Here is a 14,622-nt window from a genome sequence, read left to right on the forward strand (position 1 = left end):
GCTTTTTTATATAAATTCCATCACAATTTCATGTTTTGACATTTAGTAAAAAGTAACTGTTTTGAAGTCCAAAGATGGATATGATGAACCTTATGGTGATAAGGGATCAGCCTATCGCCCATAACATTAGTCCATCATGTCGTATCAACAGTGGCTGCAAGTTGTCTTTGATTACTTGTGGCTCTGCCCACCCCATTAGGGATTACGGGCGTGAGTTTATGTATGTGTATGTAACTGTTTTGACTAAATGGAAACTACCATATTATTATCTCTTATTATAAATAATTTTTAAAAACCAATATTTAATGAAAATTTATTGAATATTATTGATTTATTGTGAACTAGTCAGTTTTCTTTTATCACCAGAGAACTTCAAAAGAAATAGAATGTGCCTCATCCAGGAGCTGCTGATGGAATGTATGAGTATGATAAATAATGATTTCTTTTTAATTCTAATAAATTATTAAAGGGTCTTAAACATTGGTATAGGGTTTTCGAGGTATAGAGATTGGGAAATTACGACTTAAATCATAAAAATAAATAAAATGTCTATGGAATCCTTTATTTAAACTCTAAACAATGTTCAAACAGATAGAGTATCTTCATTGGCTGGATTATATAGAAATATTTGCAGTTTATTCACAATAATTACCTTGTTTTTAATGGCTTAAGGCATACTGAATACTTGAGGCACTATTGTATTGTGGTAAAATGTAGTAAGTACTATAGACATAGTGGCACAGAATAAACAACAATACTATGTATAGAGTGGACACTCTGCTTCGCACCAACACAACCTTACTTGTGGGGTAGAGTAGAGTGGCTAGAGTACCCACACAGTGCATGTCTGTGTAAGAACCAGATTTTTGTGTGAAGTGCGTTACCTGGAAGAAATTGCTATTTAGTAATAAGGCCGCCTATTGTACATTTTATGTCCTACTTGTATACTGTTCTTGTGTGTCTGACTGTGCAATAAAGAATATTGTATTGTGTCTGGGGTATGTTAGTAGTAGAAGGTGTAACAATTATCTGCGGTATCTGTATCGCTTGAAGTGGAACCAGAGCTGGAAGATGTTGTTGTGGAAGTGGCAGCGGAAGCCGCGCTTGTACGAGTACTCCCACTCGCGGTTGACGATCTTGAACGCGATGTCCTCGTACGGCGGGCCCGCGTGGAACCGCAGCACCGCGAAGTCCGGATTCTCGGGGCACGCTTTCTGATATAACAAATATTGAACTTAAAGTTTTGGATTGTATTAATGTGGCAGAGGGGAACAACGTCTACGTATGACTCTTCCTTTCCCAGTGTTGCTGTAAGGTTACAGATACTAACCAATGAGAACTCCGGCGTAGAGTTCTTGTCGATGAGGTCCGGGTAGAAGATGTTGAACTTGTAGCCCTGCACGATCTTGGGCGGCGGGTTGTCCATGTCGTAGTGGGTCTGGTTGTACTTGTTCCACTCGAAGCCCGTGTGCACTCTGGAAGGAGGACACAAACACCTTACTTATGTACTTTGCACAAAGTAAAATACTGGGATAGTTAACCTTGAGAGGGAGACAGCAATACTCAGTAAAGGTTAGAGAGAAAGAATTACGAGTCCTGGCTGGTGCGTAAGCAGGTATAATACGCATTCAAGAAAAAAAATAGACGCAAATACCACGTCACGCATTATCACAGAATCATAACTCTAAGATAGCTACGCTGAAAGTAAAATATTAGCGTAATTTCAATTGATGTGAAGTAACAATAGAAAGAACAATGACATTCGGTGACATTATATCATAGGAGAAATCCTGTAGAGCTGCACTTCAAACGTTTTCGTAAGTGATTAGATACTCGTACACGCGAGGCGTTACCTGTTGAAGTATCGCGGCTTCCTGGGGCGGTACTTGTCGGCCCAGAGGCAGGGCTGGTCGGGCAGCGCATGCTCCACGCTGAAGCCCACCTCATCCCCGCTGTTGCCCATGGACCGCGCCGCGGCTCGCTCCAGGGCCGCCGTGCTGCGCGCCGGCGCCTCCGGGGGCTGCGGGGGGCGTGGCGGGTTAGGGCACTTTGTGGACACAACGCTTTGACACTTTGAAAGCTTAGGGATGTGGCGGCGCATACTCACGGCAGTGGCGGTGGCGGCGGTGGCGGCGGCGTGGTGCAGGCGCGCCCTCAGGTAGGCCAGGCGGCGCTCGTCGTGCGCGGCGGGCAGCAGCAGCGTGGCGGGCTCCAGGCGGCGCGGCGACAGCGGCCGCGGCGAGTACCCGCCCGCCGCGTACAGCGCCTCGCACGCCGCCTCGGCCGCCTCGTCCGCCGAGGCAGACGCAGCCTCCGCCTCCGCCTCCACCTTCGCGTCTGCCCGAGAGTGCGATGGCTCCGGGCTCTCCGACCTGTGAGACGGACACTTTTATTACAAACAAAACTAAAAAATATACAAAATCTATCTGTTGTCATTATTTATTTTTGTCCTCGTCTTTCCAGAACTTCGCAGGGTACGTTCCTCAAAATCAATATAGATGACGCTATACAGTTTTTCTTCGTTGAACCTTCTAATTTCATAGATAACAGACATAATATTTATCTTTCATCTTTGTTTTTGGGTGTAAAAGATGACCTTTTTTATTGCACCCAGGCACATATACATCTTCCACCCACTATTATTCTTATCAGGATAAAGAGAAGAAATATAGGTACCAACATAATTCTATACATAATGTGATCCAAATATCAAGCAATCTTTTTATATATGCTCTGCCATTGCATTGTATTTCGGAATAATTATAGCATACCCGAGTAATGACGAAATAGGTAATTATCGCATTAAAACTGAACAACGCCATCTATATTGTTTTTAGTAAACATACACTGGAAAGTCCCTCATTACAAGGTAGAGGATGATACTTTTCGACGGATCTACACAAAATTAACGCCCGTAGACACGGATACGAAATAAGAACGATTAAGAGATTGGTTGATATATACAAATCATTGCACAATAGTCGAATATTAAGGTGATTCGTTTTCCATACAAAAGTTGATGCAGTGCTACAGGAAAACGGATAGAGGAATATTGTTATAAAACCGATAAATAGTAATATTTTGGTGTATTATTTTCGCAAACTAACAAAAATTTAGGGTCCGAATACGAGAAGTACCATATTTCAGACCCTCAATTTTGATCAATTCTACATTTGTAGTGGTGCAGATTACAGTGTATTTGCTGAGCGTGTAGAGGTGTCAATGTTAGTTTGTGTGCGTGATAGTTTTTTTTTCTCTAAAGGCTTTGACTACTTGACAAGTTTAATAGAATGTCAGTGACAATTTATAAAGAGATTTTGTATGAAGAGAATAAATATAAATAAAAAACTCAAAATACTACAATCTGAGAAAAGGAATATTGGAAAAATATTTTTGTTTTAACGCATATTATTTAAACATTTTTAAATAATGGGTAAGTACCGTGTTTTAAAAGAGGACATATATTATAATAAAAAATCAATACATAAAATGAAATGGCTGTATGGGCATAGTTCCCTTTGCCTTACCCTTCGGGGAAAACCAAATCAAAAAAAAGTTGTTGCATTTGCCGGCCTAAATAGTAGTCATTTATAATTAATTGTTTTTCCATCCAACATACAGATTTATTTATATTCTCTTTGCCGCGGACTTTTTGGAGGGAACGGGAACGGGAAGGTTGCTTTCTTCATTGAATAATCTAAATAATCAATACGAAGTGGTGTTTTGTGGTTAATGATCACATTAAGTTAGTCGAAAAACATTCCCGATAGTATTATTAAATCGGAATATTCAATAAACAAAGTGTACCTATCTATTTTCGCTTTGCGCCAACAAGCCGCTTACTTCGTTTGGGGTTCGGAGTAGGAGTCTGCTCCGAGGGTGGGGGCTTAGGTTTCATCATTTCATTAATCATCATCAAGAAAAAAAACACAAGACATGGCTGTATGGGCATAGTTCCCTTTGCCTTGCCCTTTGGGAAAAAAAATAAGATAAATGACAATGGGCACTTTTGTATGAAACTTGGTCCAAGAACCTCCACTGATGAGACTTATATGTAATGAAAGCTTATGCTTTCCCTATGATTCTGGCAAAGTCCTATCAGATTCTGTCCCGGGGTTCTTTTTTTACGGCCATGTTTGTCCTGGCTAAAAATGTGATAAAATACAGTGGGAGCTAAAATCGGCTCAAGATTTGTTGCTGGATAACTAAGTCTACATAAATAATTATGTATCATATTGTATATCATTTTAAAGAGGATCTTTTCCAGAATCCGAAACATAAAAAAAAACAAAAAAAAATCTTTTTGTAAGCGAATTATAGTCAATTTATATCTGCAGCGCCATTGTTTCTCGGTAGCTAAGTTCAAGTTTCATGCCTTTTACCCCTTCCAAAAGTATCTTACCGATTTTTTTTATATTGCTTCCGGAATTTGATCTGAGTGATAATAACAAGAAAAATAAATAAACACCTCTCCGATAGAGACCGGCTAAGCTATTGCCTATTGCAAGAAATCGTCATCATTAGCAAGTCATTACGGTATTGCATATTATAAGCTTATCAGCAACTTGGAACTTGGTCCAAGAACCTCCACTGGTGAGACTTGCATGTAATGATAGCTTATACTTGTCCTATGATTCTGGCAAAGTTCTATCAAACTCTGTCCTAGGGTTTTTTTACGGCCATGTTTGTCCTGAGTGTACAGTAGTGGACTGCAAAATCACCTCAGGATTTGTTGTCGAAAAACTATTTAACAAATCTATATACATAATTATATATCATAATGTATATCAATTTTTAAAGGGGAAGGTTATCAGAATCAGAAACACAAATAAAAAAATGCATTAAGTATGTAAACGACTTTTAGCCAACTCACGTCCGTAGCACCATTTTTCTCAGCAGCTACGTACGAGTTTCGCGCCTTCCAACCTTTCCAAAGAAGTCCAATCATTTTTTCCTTCTTCTGATATTGCATTCTTAACCTGACAAGACTAAGTGACAACAACAAGAAATAAAATAGATACCATTCCGATAGAGGCCGCGTAAGCTATGGACCTATTGCAAGATAACGTACTCAAAGGCTAGTCATTATAATCCAACAGACGTAACATGATTAGAATGCGGGAGGACGCAAATGTAGTATGTTTTCTTTCACCACAATCTTGTTTTATTAATCCAGGCTTATATCTTGTCTTATAAACAATGCCGAATGGTACAACAAACGTATCGTAAACGTAAGGTTGCCTGGTAGTAATTGCTACCTTGGCAATAAAGCCGCCTTTTGCACCAGTTATTGCCTGAACTTGTTTAATAAATGTGTTTCAATAGAGTCATTGTATTGCATCTTGATTAGAATGACTTATTTCTTGTTTCTCTCGTACTAAGCTGTATAGTTGTATTGCTGTTAGTGTTAAAGAGACACATATTTCGTCTCTTTCGCATAAGGCGATGTACTACATTTCCGTCCCGCCGCATTCTAATCATGTTACGTCTGTTGGATTATAATGACTAGCCTTTGAGTACGTTATCTTGAAATAGGTCCATAGCTTACGCGGCCTCTATCGGAATGGTATCTATTTTTTTTTTCTTTGTTGTCACTTGTCAGGTTAAGAATGCAATATCAGAAGAAGGAAAAAAATGATTAGGCTCCTTTGGAAAGGTTGGAAGGCGCGAAACTCGTACGTAGCTGCTGAGAAAAATGGTGCTACGAACGTGAGTTGGCTAAAAGTCGTTTACATAATGCATTTTTTTTATTTGTGTTTCTGATTCTGATAACCTTCCCCTTTAAAATTGATATACATTATGATATATAATTATGTATATAGATTTGTTAAATAGTTTTTCGACAACAAATCCTGAGGTGATTTTGCAGTCCACTACTGTACACTCAGGACAAACATGGCCGTAAAAAAACCCTAGGACAGAGTTTGATAGAACTTTGCCAGAATCATAGGACAAGTATAAGCTATCATTACATGCAAGTCTCACCAGTGGAGGTTCTTGGACCAAGTTCCAAGTTGCTGATAAGCTTATAATATGCAATACCGTAATGACTTGCTAATGATGACGATTTCTTGCAATAGGCAATAGCTTAGCCGGTCTCTATCGGAGAGGTGTTTATTTATTTTTCTTGTTATTATCACTCAGATCAAATTCCGGAAGCAATATAAAAAAAATCGGTAAGATACTTTTGGAAGGGGTAAAAGGCATGAAACTTGAACTTAGCTACCGAGAAACAATGGCGCTGCAGATATAAATTGACTATAATTCGCTTACAAAAAGATTTTTTTTTGTTTTTTTTTTTATGTTTCGGATTCTGGAAAAGATCCTCTTTAAAATGATATACAATATGATACATAATTATTTATGTAGACTTAGTTATCCAGCAACAAATCTTGAGCCGATTTTAGCTCCCACTGTATTTTATCACATTTTTAGCCAGGACAAACATGGCCGTAAAAAAAGAACCCCGGGACAGAATCTGATAGAACTTTGCCAGATTCATAGAGAAAGCATAAGCTTTCATTACATATAAGTCTCATCAGTGGAGGTTCTTGGACCAGATTCGCCCATTCTCCTTTTGAAATTCTTATCTATACTTATAATAAATCTGTAGAGAGGTCAATTCTGTACATTAAATATTTTTTCAAAATAACTATCAGGGGGTGATAAGTGGTCGATACTGATGCCAAAAATGCAATCAGTAAAATTTTTGTCTGTCTGTCTGTCTGTCTGTCTGTCTGTCTGTCTGTCTGTCTGTATGTTCCTTATAGAAACAAAAACTACTGGACGGATTTTAATGAAACTTGGTACAATTATTCTTCACACTCCTGGACAGGTTATAGTATACTTTTCATCACGCTACAATCAATAGGAGCAGAGTAGTGAAGGGAAATCCTTTTGTATGAAAAATCTAAACCACTCAAGTTAGACGTTTGAAATTTGGCATGCAGGTACCTTAGATACCGTAGAGGTATACTAAGAAAGGAATTCCCGAAATTCCTACGGGAACGGGAATTAGCGGGAAAATCCTTTTGTATGAAAAATCTAAACCACTCAAGTTAGACGTTTGAAATTTGGCATACAGGTACCTTAGATACCGTAGAGGTGTACTAAGAAAGGAATTCCCGAAATTCCCACGGGAACGGGTATTAGCGGGAAAATCCTTTTGTATGAAAAATCTAAACCACTCAAGTTAGACGTTTGAAATTTGGCATGCAGGTACCATAGGTACCGTAAAGGTGCACTAAGAAAGGAATTCCCAAAATTCTCACGGGAACGGGAATTAGCGGGAAAATCCTTTTGTATGAAAAATCTAAACCACTCAAGTTAGACGTTTGAAATTCGTCATGCAGGTACCTTAGGTACCGTGGAGGTGCACTAAGAAAGGAATTCCCGAAATTCCCACGGGAACGGGAATTAACGGGAAAATCCTTTTGTATGAAAAATTTAAACCATTCAAGTTAGATGTTTGAAATTTGGCTCGCAGGTACCTTAGATACCGTAGAGGTGCACTAAGAAAGGAATTCCCGAAATTCCCACGGGAACGGGAATTAGCGGGAAAATCCTTTTGTATGAAAAATCTAAACCACTCAAGTTAGACGTTTGAAATTTGTCATGCAGGTATCTTAGATGCCGTAGAGGTGTACTAAGAAAGGAATTCCCGAAATTCCCACGGAAACGGGAATTAGCGGGAAAATCCTTTTGTATGAAAAATCTAAACCACTCAAGTTAGACGTTTGAAATTTGGCATGCAGGTACCATAGGTACCGTAGAGGTGCACTAAGAAAGGAATTCCCGAAATTCCTACGGGAACGGGAATTAGCGGGAAAATCCTTTTGTATGAAAAATCTAAACCACTCAAGTTAGACGTTTGAAATTTGGCATGCAGGTACCATAGGTACCGTAGAGGTGCACTAAGAAAGGAATTCCCGAAATTCCTACGGGAACGGGAATTAGCGGGAAAATCCTTTTGTATGAAAAATCTAAACCACTCAAGTTAGACGTTTGAAATTTGGCATGCAGGTACTTTAGTAAACTTAAAGCTTAGTTGCAACAGGATATTACAAAATTCCCACGGGAACGGTAGTTACCGGGAAAAAACATTTGTATGAAAAAATCAAATCTAAGTAAAAGGAGAAACTGACTGACTCAGTGACTGACATATCAACGCATAGCCTGAACGGCTAAACGTAGGCATTTGAAATTTGGAAGGGACATAGCTTAGGTACCGTAGAGTTGCACTAAGAAAGGAATTCCCGGAATTCCCACGGGAACGGAAATTAGCGGGAAAATCCTTTTGTATGAAAAATCTAAACCACTTAAGTTAGACGCTTGAAATTTGGCTTGCAGGTACCTTAGTTAACTTAAAGCTTAGTTGCAACAGGATATTGCAAAATTCCCACGGAAACGGGAGTTAGCGGAAAAAACCTTTGTATGAAAAAATCGAAACCGCGTAAGATAGATGTTTTCAATTCAATTAAATTAAATTATTTATTGCATTCCATGTAGTACAATGGGGTGTTACATAGGCATAGGAACTAAAACATGGACCCTGTAGGGCACAGCAACGTTGAAGGGAAGAGAGGAAGTGTGTATTAAAATTAAAACTCAATGAACAATCAATTAAAAAAAATCAATTCAATCAATTTATTCAATCTAGCATGCATGCATACCTTAGTAAATATAAAGTTTATTTTTGGCTGTATTTTGAAAAATGGGAGTTATTGGGAAAAAAAATTGTACTTATGAAAAAATCTAAACTGCATAAGTATGCACTCCCACACACACAAAGATCTCTCTCTTATATAACACGCCACGCGGACGAAGTCGCGGGCAAAAGCTAGTGTATAATAAACAAACATCACAGACATCATGACAGATCTAAAACTAACGAAAATCTTTTTCTATTTGACTTATTTATGAATTTTAATCAAGAAAACGTGATAATAAGTTCGACAGCAACCAGTTCAGGTCCCCGAAACAGCCCATTTCAGGCCGCGTATATATGGAAATACTACTTCAATACGTCCCAGCCTCGTCTTTTTTTAACGTCCTCGTTAAAAAAAGACGTCCTAACCTGAACTAACTAACTTAACAATAAACACCACGCGTAAATATAAGTCCAGAAATGCGCTGCAAGTCGTCTGGACTGGGCGCGAAAACAACATAGAATTCGATTAGCTGCTAAGTGTCCCGCATGCTATCACCTGCTGTCACTGACATACGTATGAAGTCCCGCGGATTTTATTGGAACTAAATGACAAGTCATAATAATTATATGCGGATACTGCGACATCAGCGCCGTGCTTGCGGGACGTCCTGAAGCGCTATTACATCTTTCAAACGCGATGCGACAAAGTTTGAACCGACGCAATTTTGGAAAAATCTACCTTATTATTACTGTACTGTGATCGTTATTTGTAAAATCATACAATACATATACACTATTCTTTATACACAATATAATTATTATGACATATTGTGGACTTTTCGGTAGACCTACAAAAAAGGAACAATTCAACCATACGTTGTTTTGTTATATCTCAATGGGCTCAGGCAATGTTTTCGCCGAAAGCTCCAAGTCGGCTATATTTGTAACGATAATTATGTTTGACATTCATCATCATTTTTGAACCATTTTATACAAAAAAAATACTTGTATAAATTATATACCCTAAAGCACGCCCATGAATCACTCTACTCATTGGTGAAAACCGTATGAAAATCGGTTCAGTAGTTTTTTAGTTAGCCGCATGTTCACTGATGCGATTAATGCCTGTTAGAAATTTACAAAATAAAAAATACGGAAATTACGGAAGGTACTTTAGTGCAAAGTACATTATTGTATAATTATAATATTATTGGTAAAAGTGATACTTTTTGAAAATTCCGTAACAAATAGACGGGTTCGCCAAATTCAATTGTAAAAAAAAATACAAAAGGTAAAAACAATTAAAACATGCACTTGGGTTTGAACCGTGAAACTTAAGAATGGCGGCGACTGCTTTACCAAATGCGCCATTTAGAAGTTAGAAGTAGACTTCAAATTATGCATCTCTTTTAATAGCTAACCTAGTTCGCATGTGTGTGTGACAGCTTCATGTTTGTACACAAATTGAAATGACACCAACTTTTGATGCAATGTTTTAATATGATATCTGCAGTAAATACTTTAAAATTGTAGCTTAACTTAAAGATAATGTATGTAAGATTTCGCCACCTAACATTTCACTGGGTCAGAACTCAACACTAAACGAATAAATGGAAAAAAATACGAAAACTGCAGAAGTAACGCCATCTGCTGACGCAGCGTTACCTAGCTGACTGAAATGCATCACCTTAATTAAGTCTACGGCATAAACGGAACACGATCGCCGTGTCACAATTTACACGTATTCATCCAACGGCGCTCAGCTCACATCTATGCCTATAAAATCCGCCATATTACGTATGTATAGCCTTACTGATCTCGCTCCACGGCTAGCTGGCTGGTGCCGGGCTGCGCCCCCGCCGCCCCCGCCGCGGGCTGCACGCCCTGCTCCTGCTTGAGCAGCGTGAGCTTGCGGCGCAGGTTCCGTCGGTGCCGCTCCCTGTGTAGTGGTACATCAATATTATCTCAGTGCACCACCTTATGATTATTTCGACAAACATCAGTCTTGCTTTTTTGTAATTGTTGAGTGGAAATTTGATATTAAGTTATTGTATTTTTTTTTGTGTGGCGCCGTTTTATAGTAAACTATTTCTAATCTAAAAATAAAAAAAATAGGTAAGTAATGGCCCCGATTCCTGCAGACACCGCCTAATTTTATTTTAAGTTATATTCGTCGAAAAGTAAAGAGACGGATGATTCACAGCTCTTAATTTTAGGAAGAATGAGTAAATGAATGAATAACCCGGGCGAATAAAAAAAGTATGTCGCTGATATGCAATCCATTTGACGTGCTGTCTACTTAACTGTGTCGGGTTTTTGACTGATGTAAAATTTTTAGACGGTTGTTTTAGTTTTGTGCTTAAAATTGACGCGTGATCCATAAATTTTATGCTTGTCGATTACCCGTCCCTTTCCTTTTCGGCGGATAAGAAAATGACAGATATAACTTAAAATAAAATAAGATGGTATTTACAGGAATTAGCACCAATGTGTAACTGTAATGTCAAACAAACTATGTTCATAATGGTCGGAGAGCCACCCCCGATAATGGCAGATGCGAGCACGGTAGTGTAGAGGCGGCATGTGCCGGGCAGGCGGGACGGACTCACCGCAGCCGCGCGCGGGCCCGATGCGCCCTCAGCTGCGACAGCAGGCTCTCCCAGTAGCCCACGTCGACGCCCACGCCGCGCATCTTGGCCTCGATCTGCGCCTGCATCGCCTCCAGCTGCGCGCCCGTCTTGCCTTTGAAGATCTGAAATTTGCAACTTGCCGGTAAGAACGAAAATTGGGAATTATTGCCGCGTACCGTCAGCTCGCCATTTCGAATGGGGCCCCTCAGAAACCTGGATACCGGAATTATGTTTGCAAAGCTCTAAGTGATTTTAATGTAAATTCCCCAAGCTGAAGCACTGCGCGGCGGCACCTGCGTGACGTCGTCGGCCACGGCGTGGTGCACGCCGTCGCGGCGGGCGTCGGGCGCCGCCAGCCGCCGCAGCTTGCCCAGCTCGTCCTGCACGATGGTCTCCACGTCCTCCCAGTACGACACGTTCGCGTTGTTCTCCAGCTCCTTGTACACCTGCGCCAGACAACACTGCTGTAACGACACTCACTGCTTAACACACTCGCCGGCACAGCTTTGACAGAGGTAGCTACCACACGACGTTGGCGTGCCGATATGTTGACGACAGCAGTGAGTTTACACGCTCTAGTCGGCCAACATAGTGCATGAATGTCACTTACCTAGTGATTCTTAAAATGCGCAATAAATTTAGACAGCGTAAATAAAAAGAAAACAACAACTTACAAAAGTTTATATGACGCAAGTGTTATGTACTTCTACATTGCGTATTCACCTGCCACTAATGACTGTGACTCACCTTGATGTCTTCGAGCAAGTCCTCAAGGTCCTGCGTCTGCAAGCCGTTCAGGTAAGTGTACGGCTCGTGCATCTCCAGCGCGTCCACACACTCCTCTGAGCTCACATACCAAGCCAGGAGATCTATAGGTTTTGCTGTAATTACAATAAAATTGTGTTTACGAAAAATCCTACTAATATAAAAACTGAAAGTTCGTGATGATGGATGGATGTAGGTTTGTGTCTGTCACGCAAGAACTACTGAACAGATTTTGATGACATTTAACACACAGTAATATATTTTATGCATTAGAATAGGACATATACAATAATGTATAAAGATATTGTGTATTAATTAGTTATATAACACACACAATATGCAACATATATGTATGTATACTGTGATGATGATAATTATGAGTACTTTTTATCTGAAATAAAAGATTTGAATGTATTTTTTTTTATATAACTTAGTACGACGAGATGAAAAAAGTACGCGCTGGTAAAACGGTTGAGTCTGGCGTGTCACTGGGCGCATTGCGACTGTCGTGAGGAAAAATTCGCGATTAAAATCTCACATATTATAAATGCTTAACTTAAAAGTATAAAGAAAGTTTCGAAGGACAAGTACACATAATAACCAGGTGCTTTCCAAAGACGTCCCATAACAATTGACTTGCTCTAAACTAGCAAGCATGCATGAAGGCTTTAATAAGAGTGAAAGAAGTGAAAGCAGTGTCAGGATCGTAATAAGTAGAATTCCGTGTTATTTGCCAACCCCAGTGGGAAATAGGCGTGACGTTATGTACGTATAGGTGGTACCTCGGCCGTCCCGTATGCGTATCTGCGAGCGCAGCCGCGCCTGCTGCAGGTGGAAGGCGTCCTCCTGGCGCGCCCAGCTGCTGAACTGCTGCGCCTCGCGCGCGCGCGCCGCCGCCAGCGCCTCCGCCTCGCGCGCCACGCGCTCCGCCTCGCGCTCCAGCCGCCGCTGCTTCACCTGCAAAGCCACGCACCACCCTCATTACAGACTCGGAACTAAACAAGTGCACCATGAGGCTGGCATGATCTAATCCTGGGTGCTCAAACAGTGAGTGTAAACTGTGGCCTGTTACTTTATTTGTTACTTATAGTATAGAAGTGTTCTAAATCAGCTTAACAAAATATAATCAGACCTTACATAGGCAGCAGTTTTATAAAATAAAATGAATTGAAATAAGAACATCACCAACCTTCTCAAGCTCAATCTTGTTTTCCAGCTGTTTCTGTCTGTTAAGAGCCTCCAACTCATCACGGGAGACATTCTTGACACCCTCTTTGGCCAGCTTTTTGGACCATACAAAGGTGTTGGTAAGAGCAGAGTCTCCAAACGGGTTGTCCTGGTTGGTGTAACACTGGTACTCGTTGTCCCAGCCCATGCGCTCGCGACGTTTACGCTCTTTTTCCTGCTTTTCTCTCAGTCTTCTTGCCCTGCATAAGTAAAACTTTCATAGTTTCAATTCAGTTTAATCAAAATTTGTTTAGTACAAGGTATGCTTAATTTCTGGCCAAGTAGTTAATGTCATTTGCGGCAAAAATCTACAATAAGTTATGTCAAAAAAGAAAGGTAAGCTTAACAAAGGTTCACTGAAGTGTGGGTACTTAGTTCATCTTATGATGGGTGTACCTCTGACTAACCCAATTGAGAATTTAGTAATGAGCTTGTTTGCATGTTTAATAAAAATTTACATACCTCTTTTCTTCTGGTGTCTCATTCGCTTTCAATAATTCTTTCTGTTTTTTCTTCTCTTCTTTAATTCTTTGTCTCTCTGCCTCCAGTCTCTGCAGTAGCTTCAGTTCCTCCTCATCACTGTCACTGCTGCTGCTGCTGCTGGACGAGCTGCTATGTTTCTTCTTTTTCTTTTTACTCTTTTTGCGTTTACTCTTCTCTCTTTTCCTATCTCTGCTCTCAGACCTATGCTTGGATTTGGCTGAAGATCTTGATCTTTCACCTGACTTTGATTTGTGTTCTCCTCGACCCTCGACGGAACGACTCCGTGTTAGTTCACGACGTTTACTCACTTCATTTCTAGGAGACCTGTAAACATGTAAACAGGTATAACCTAAAAACTGTAGAGATTTACACAGCAAGTTGCAACCACTAACATCATAAACTAATTAATGTATTGTCCAATGAATTAAATTACAGTTAAGGAAGAGAGCCATTAAAATTATTAAAAAATAACGAACACCAGACCAAGTTTATGTAAATATAAACCACTATACAACTTACATTTCAGATATAAACACTAAAACAAAACAAATAGGAGTTCTTAGTAATATTATTTATAGAACCAAACACTCGAACTAGAATAAATAATACAAAACGGACGACGTTTCGTTGGATTTCGATTTTTTCTTCCTTATATTTTCCTAAATAGGTAGGTACTCTGTCTGTGAGATATTTTCTATGCGTAGGCGTAGCGTAGACTCAACGTAGACCACAGACTAATAAGAGATACTACGACGTAGACTAGATCTCTAGACAAGACAAGTGACAGTTCGATCCGTTCACTCACCGCTTTGACTCAACCGTACGCCAAATGTCAATCAAATTCGTTTTATTTGCATGGTCATCGTC

At 39.9% G+C, this 14,622-nt stretch overlaps 1 protein-coding gene across 1 annotated transcript; it reads right to left on the reverse strand.

Moving 5' to 3' along the window:
• Positions 1-541: 541 nt before the first annotated feature.
• On the reverse strand, positions 542-14,508 carry LOC126374326 (cactin). Its single transcript, XM_050020893.1, has 12 exons — positions 14,275-14,508; positions 13,735-14,079; positions 13,235-13,472; positions 12,828-13,002; positions 12,028-12,161; positions 11,574-11,726; positions 11,260-11,402; positions 10,464-10,589; positions 2,108-2,372; positions 1,854-2,020; positions 1,331-1,475; positions 542-1,214 (listed from the first exon to the last, which is right to left on the reverse strand). Coding segments are annotated over exons 1-12 (2,082 nt in total). The 5' UTR covers positions 14,277-14,508; the 3' UTR covers positions 542-1,025.
• Between the last annotated feature and the right edge of the window lie 114 nt (positions 14,509-14,622).

The sequence above is a fragment of the Pectinophora gossypiella genome, chromosome 17 (assembly GCF_024362695.1).
Source record: "Pectinophora gossypiella chromosome 17, ilPecGoss1.1, whole genome shotgun sequence".
NCBI classification, from domain to species: Eukaryota; Metazoa; Arthropoda; class Insecta; order Lepidoptera; family Gelechiidae; genus Pectinophora; species Pectinophora gossypiella.

Excerpts from the sequence above, each read along its gene's own strand:
- LOC126374326 (XM_050020893.1), bottom strand. Across the intron at positions 13,003-13,234 it reads ACAAGATTGAGCTTGAGAAG|GTGAAGCAGCGGCGGCTGGA; the intron begins GTTGGTGATGTT and ends GTGGCTTTGCAG. Across the intron at positions 11,727-12,027 it reads ACTTGCTCGAAGACATCAAG|GTGTACAAGGAGCTGGAGAA; the intron begins GTGAGTCACAGT and ends TGTCTGGCGCAG.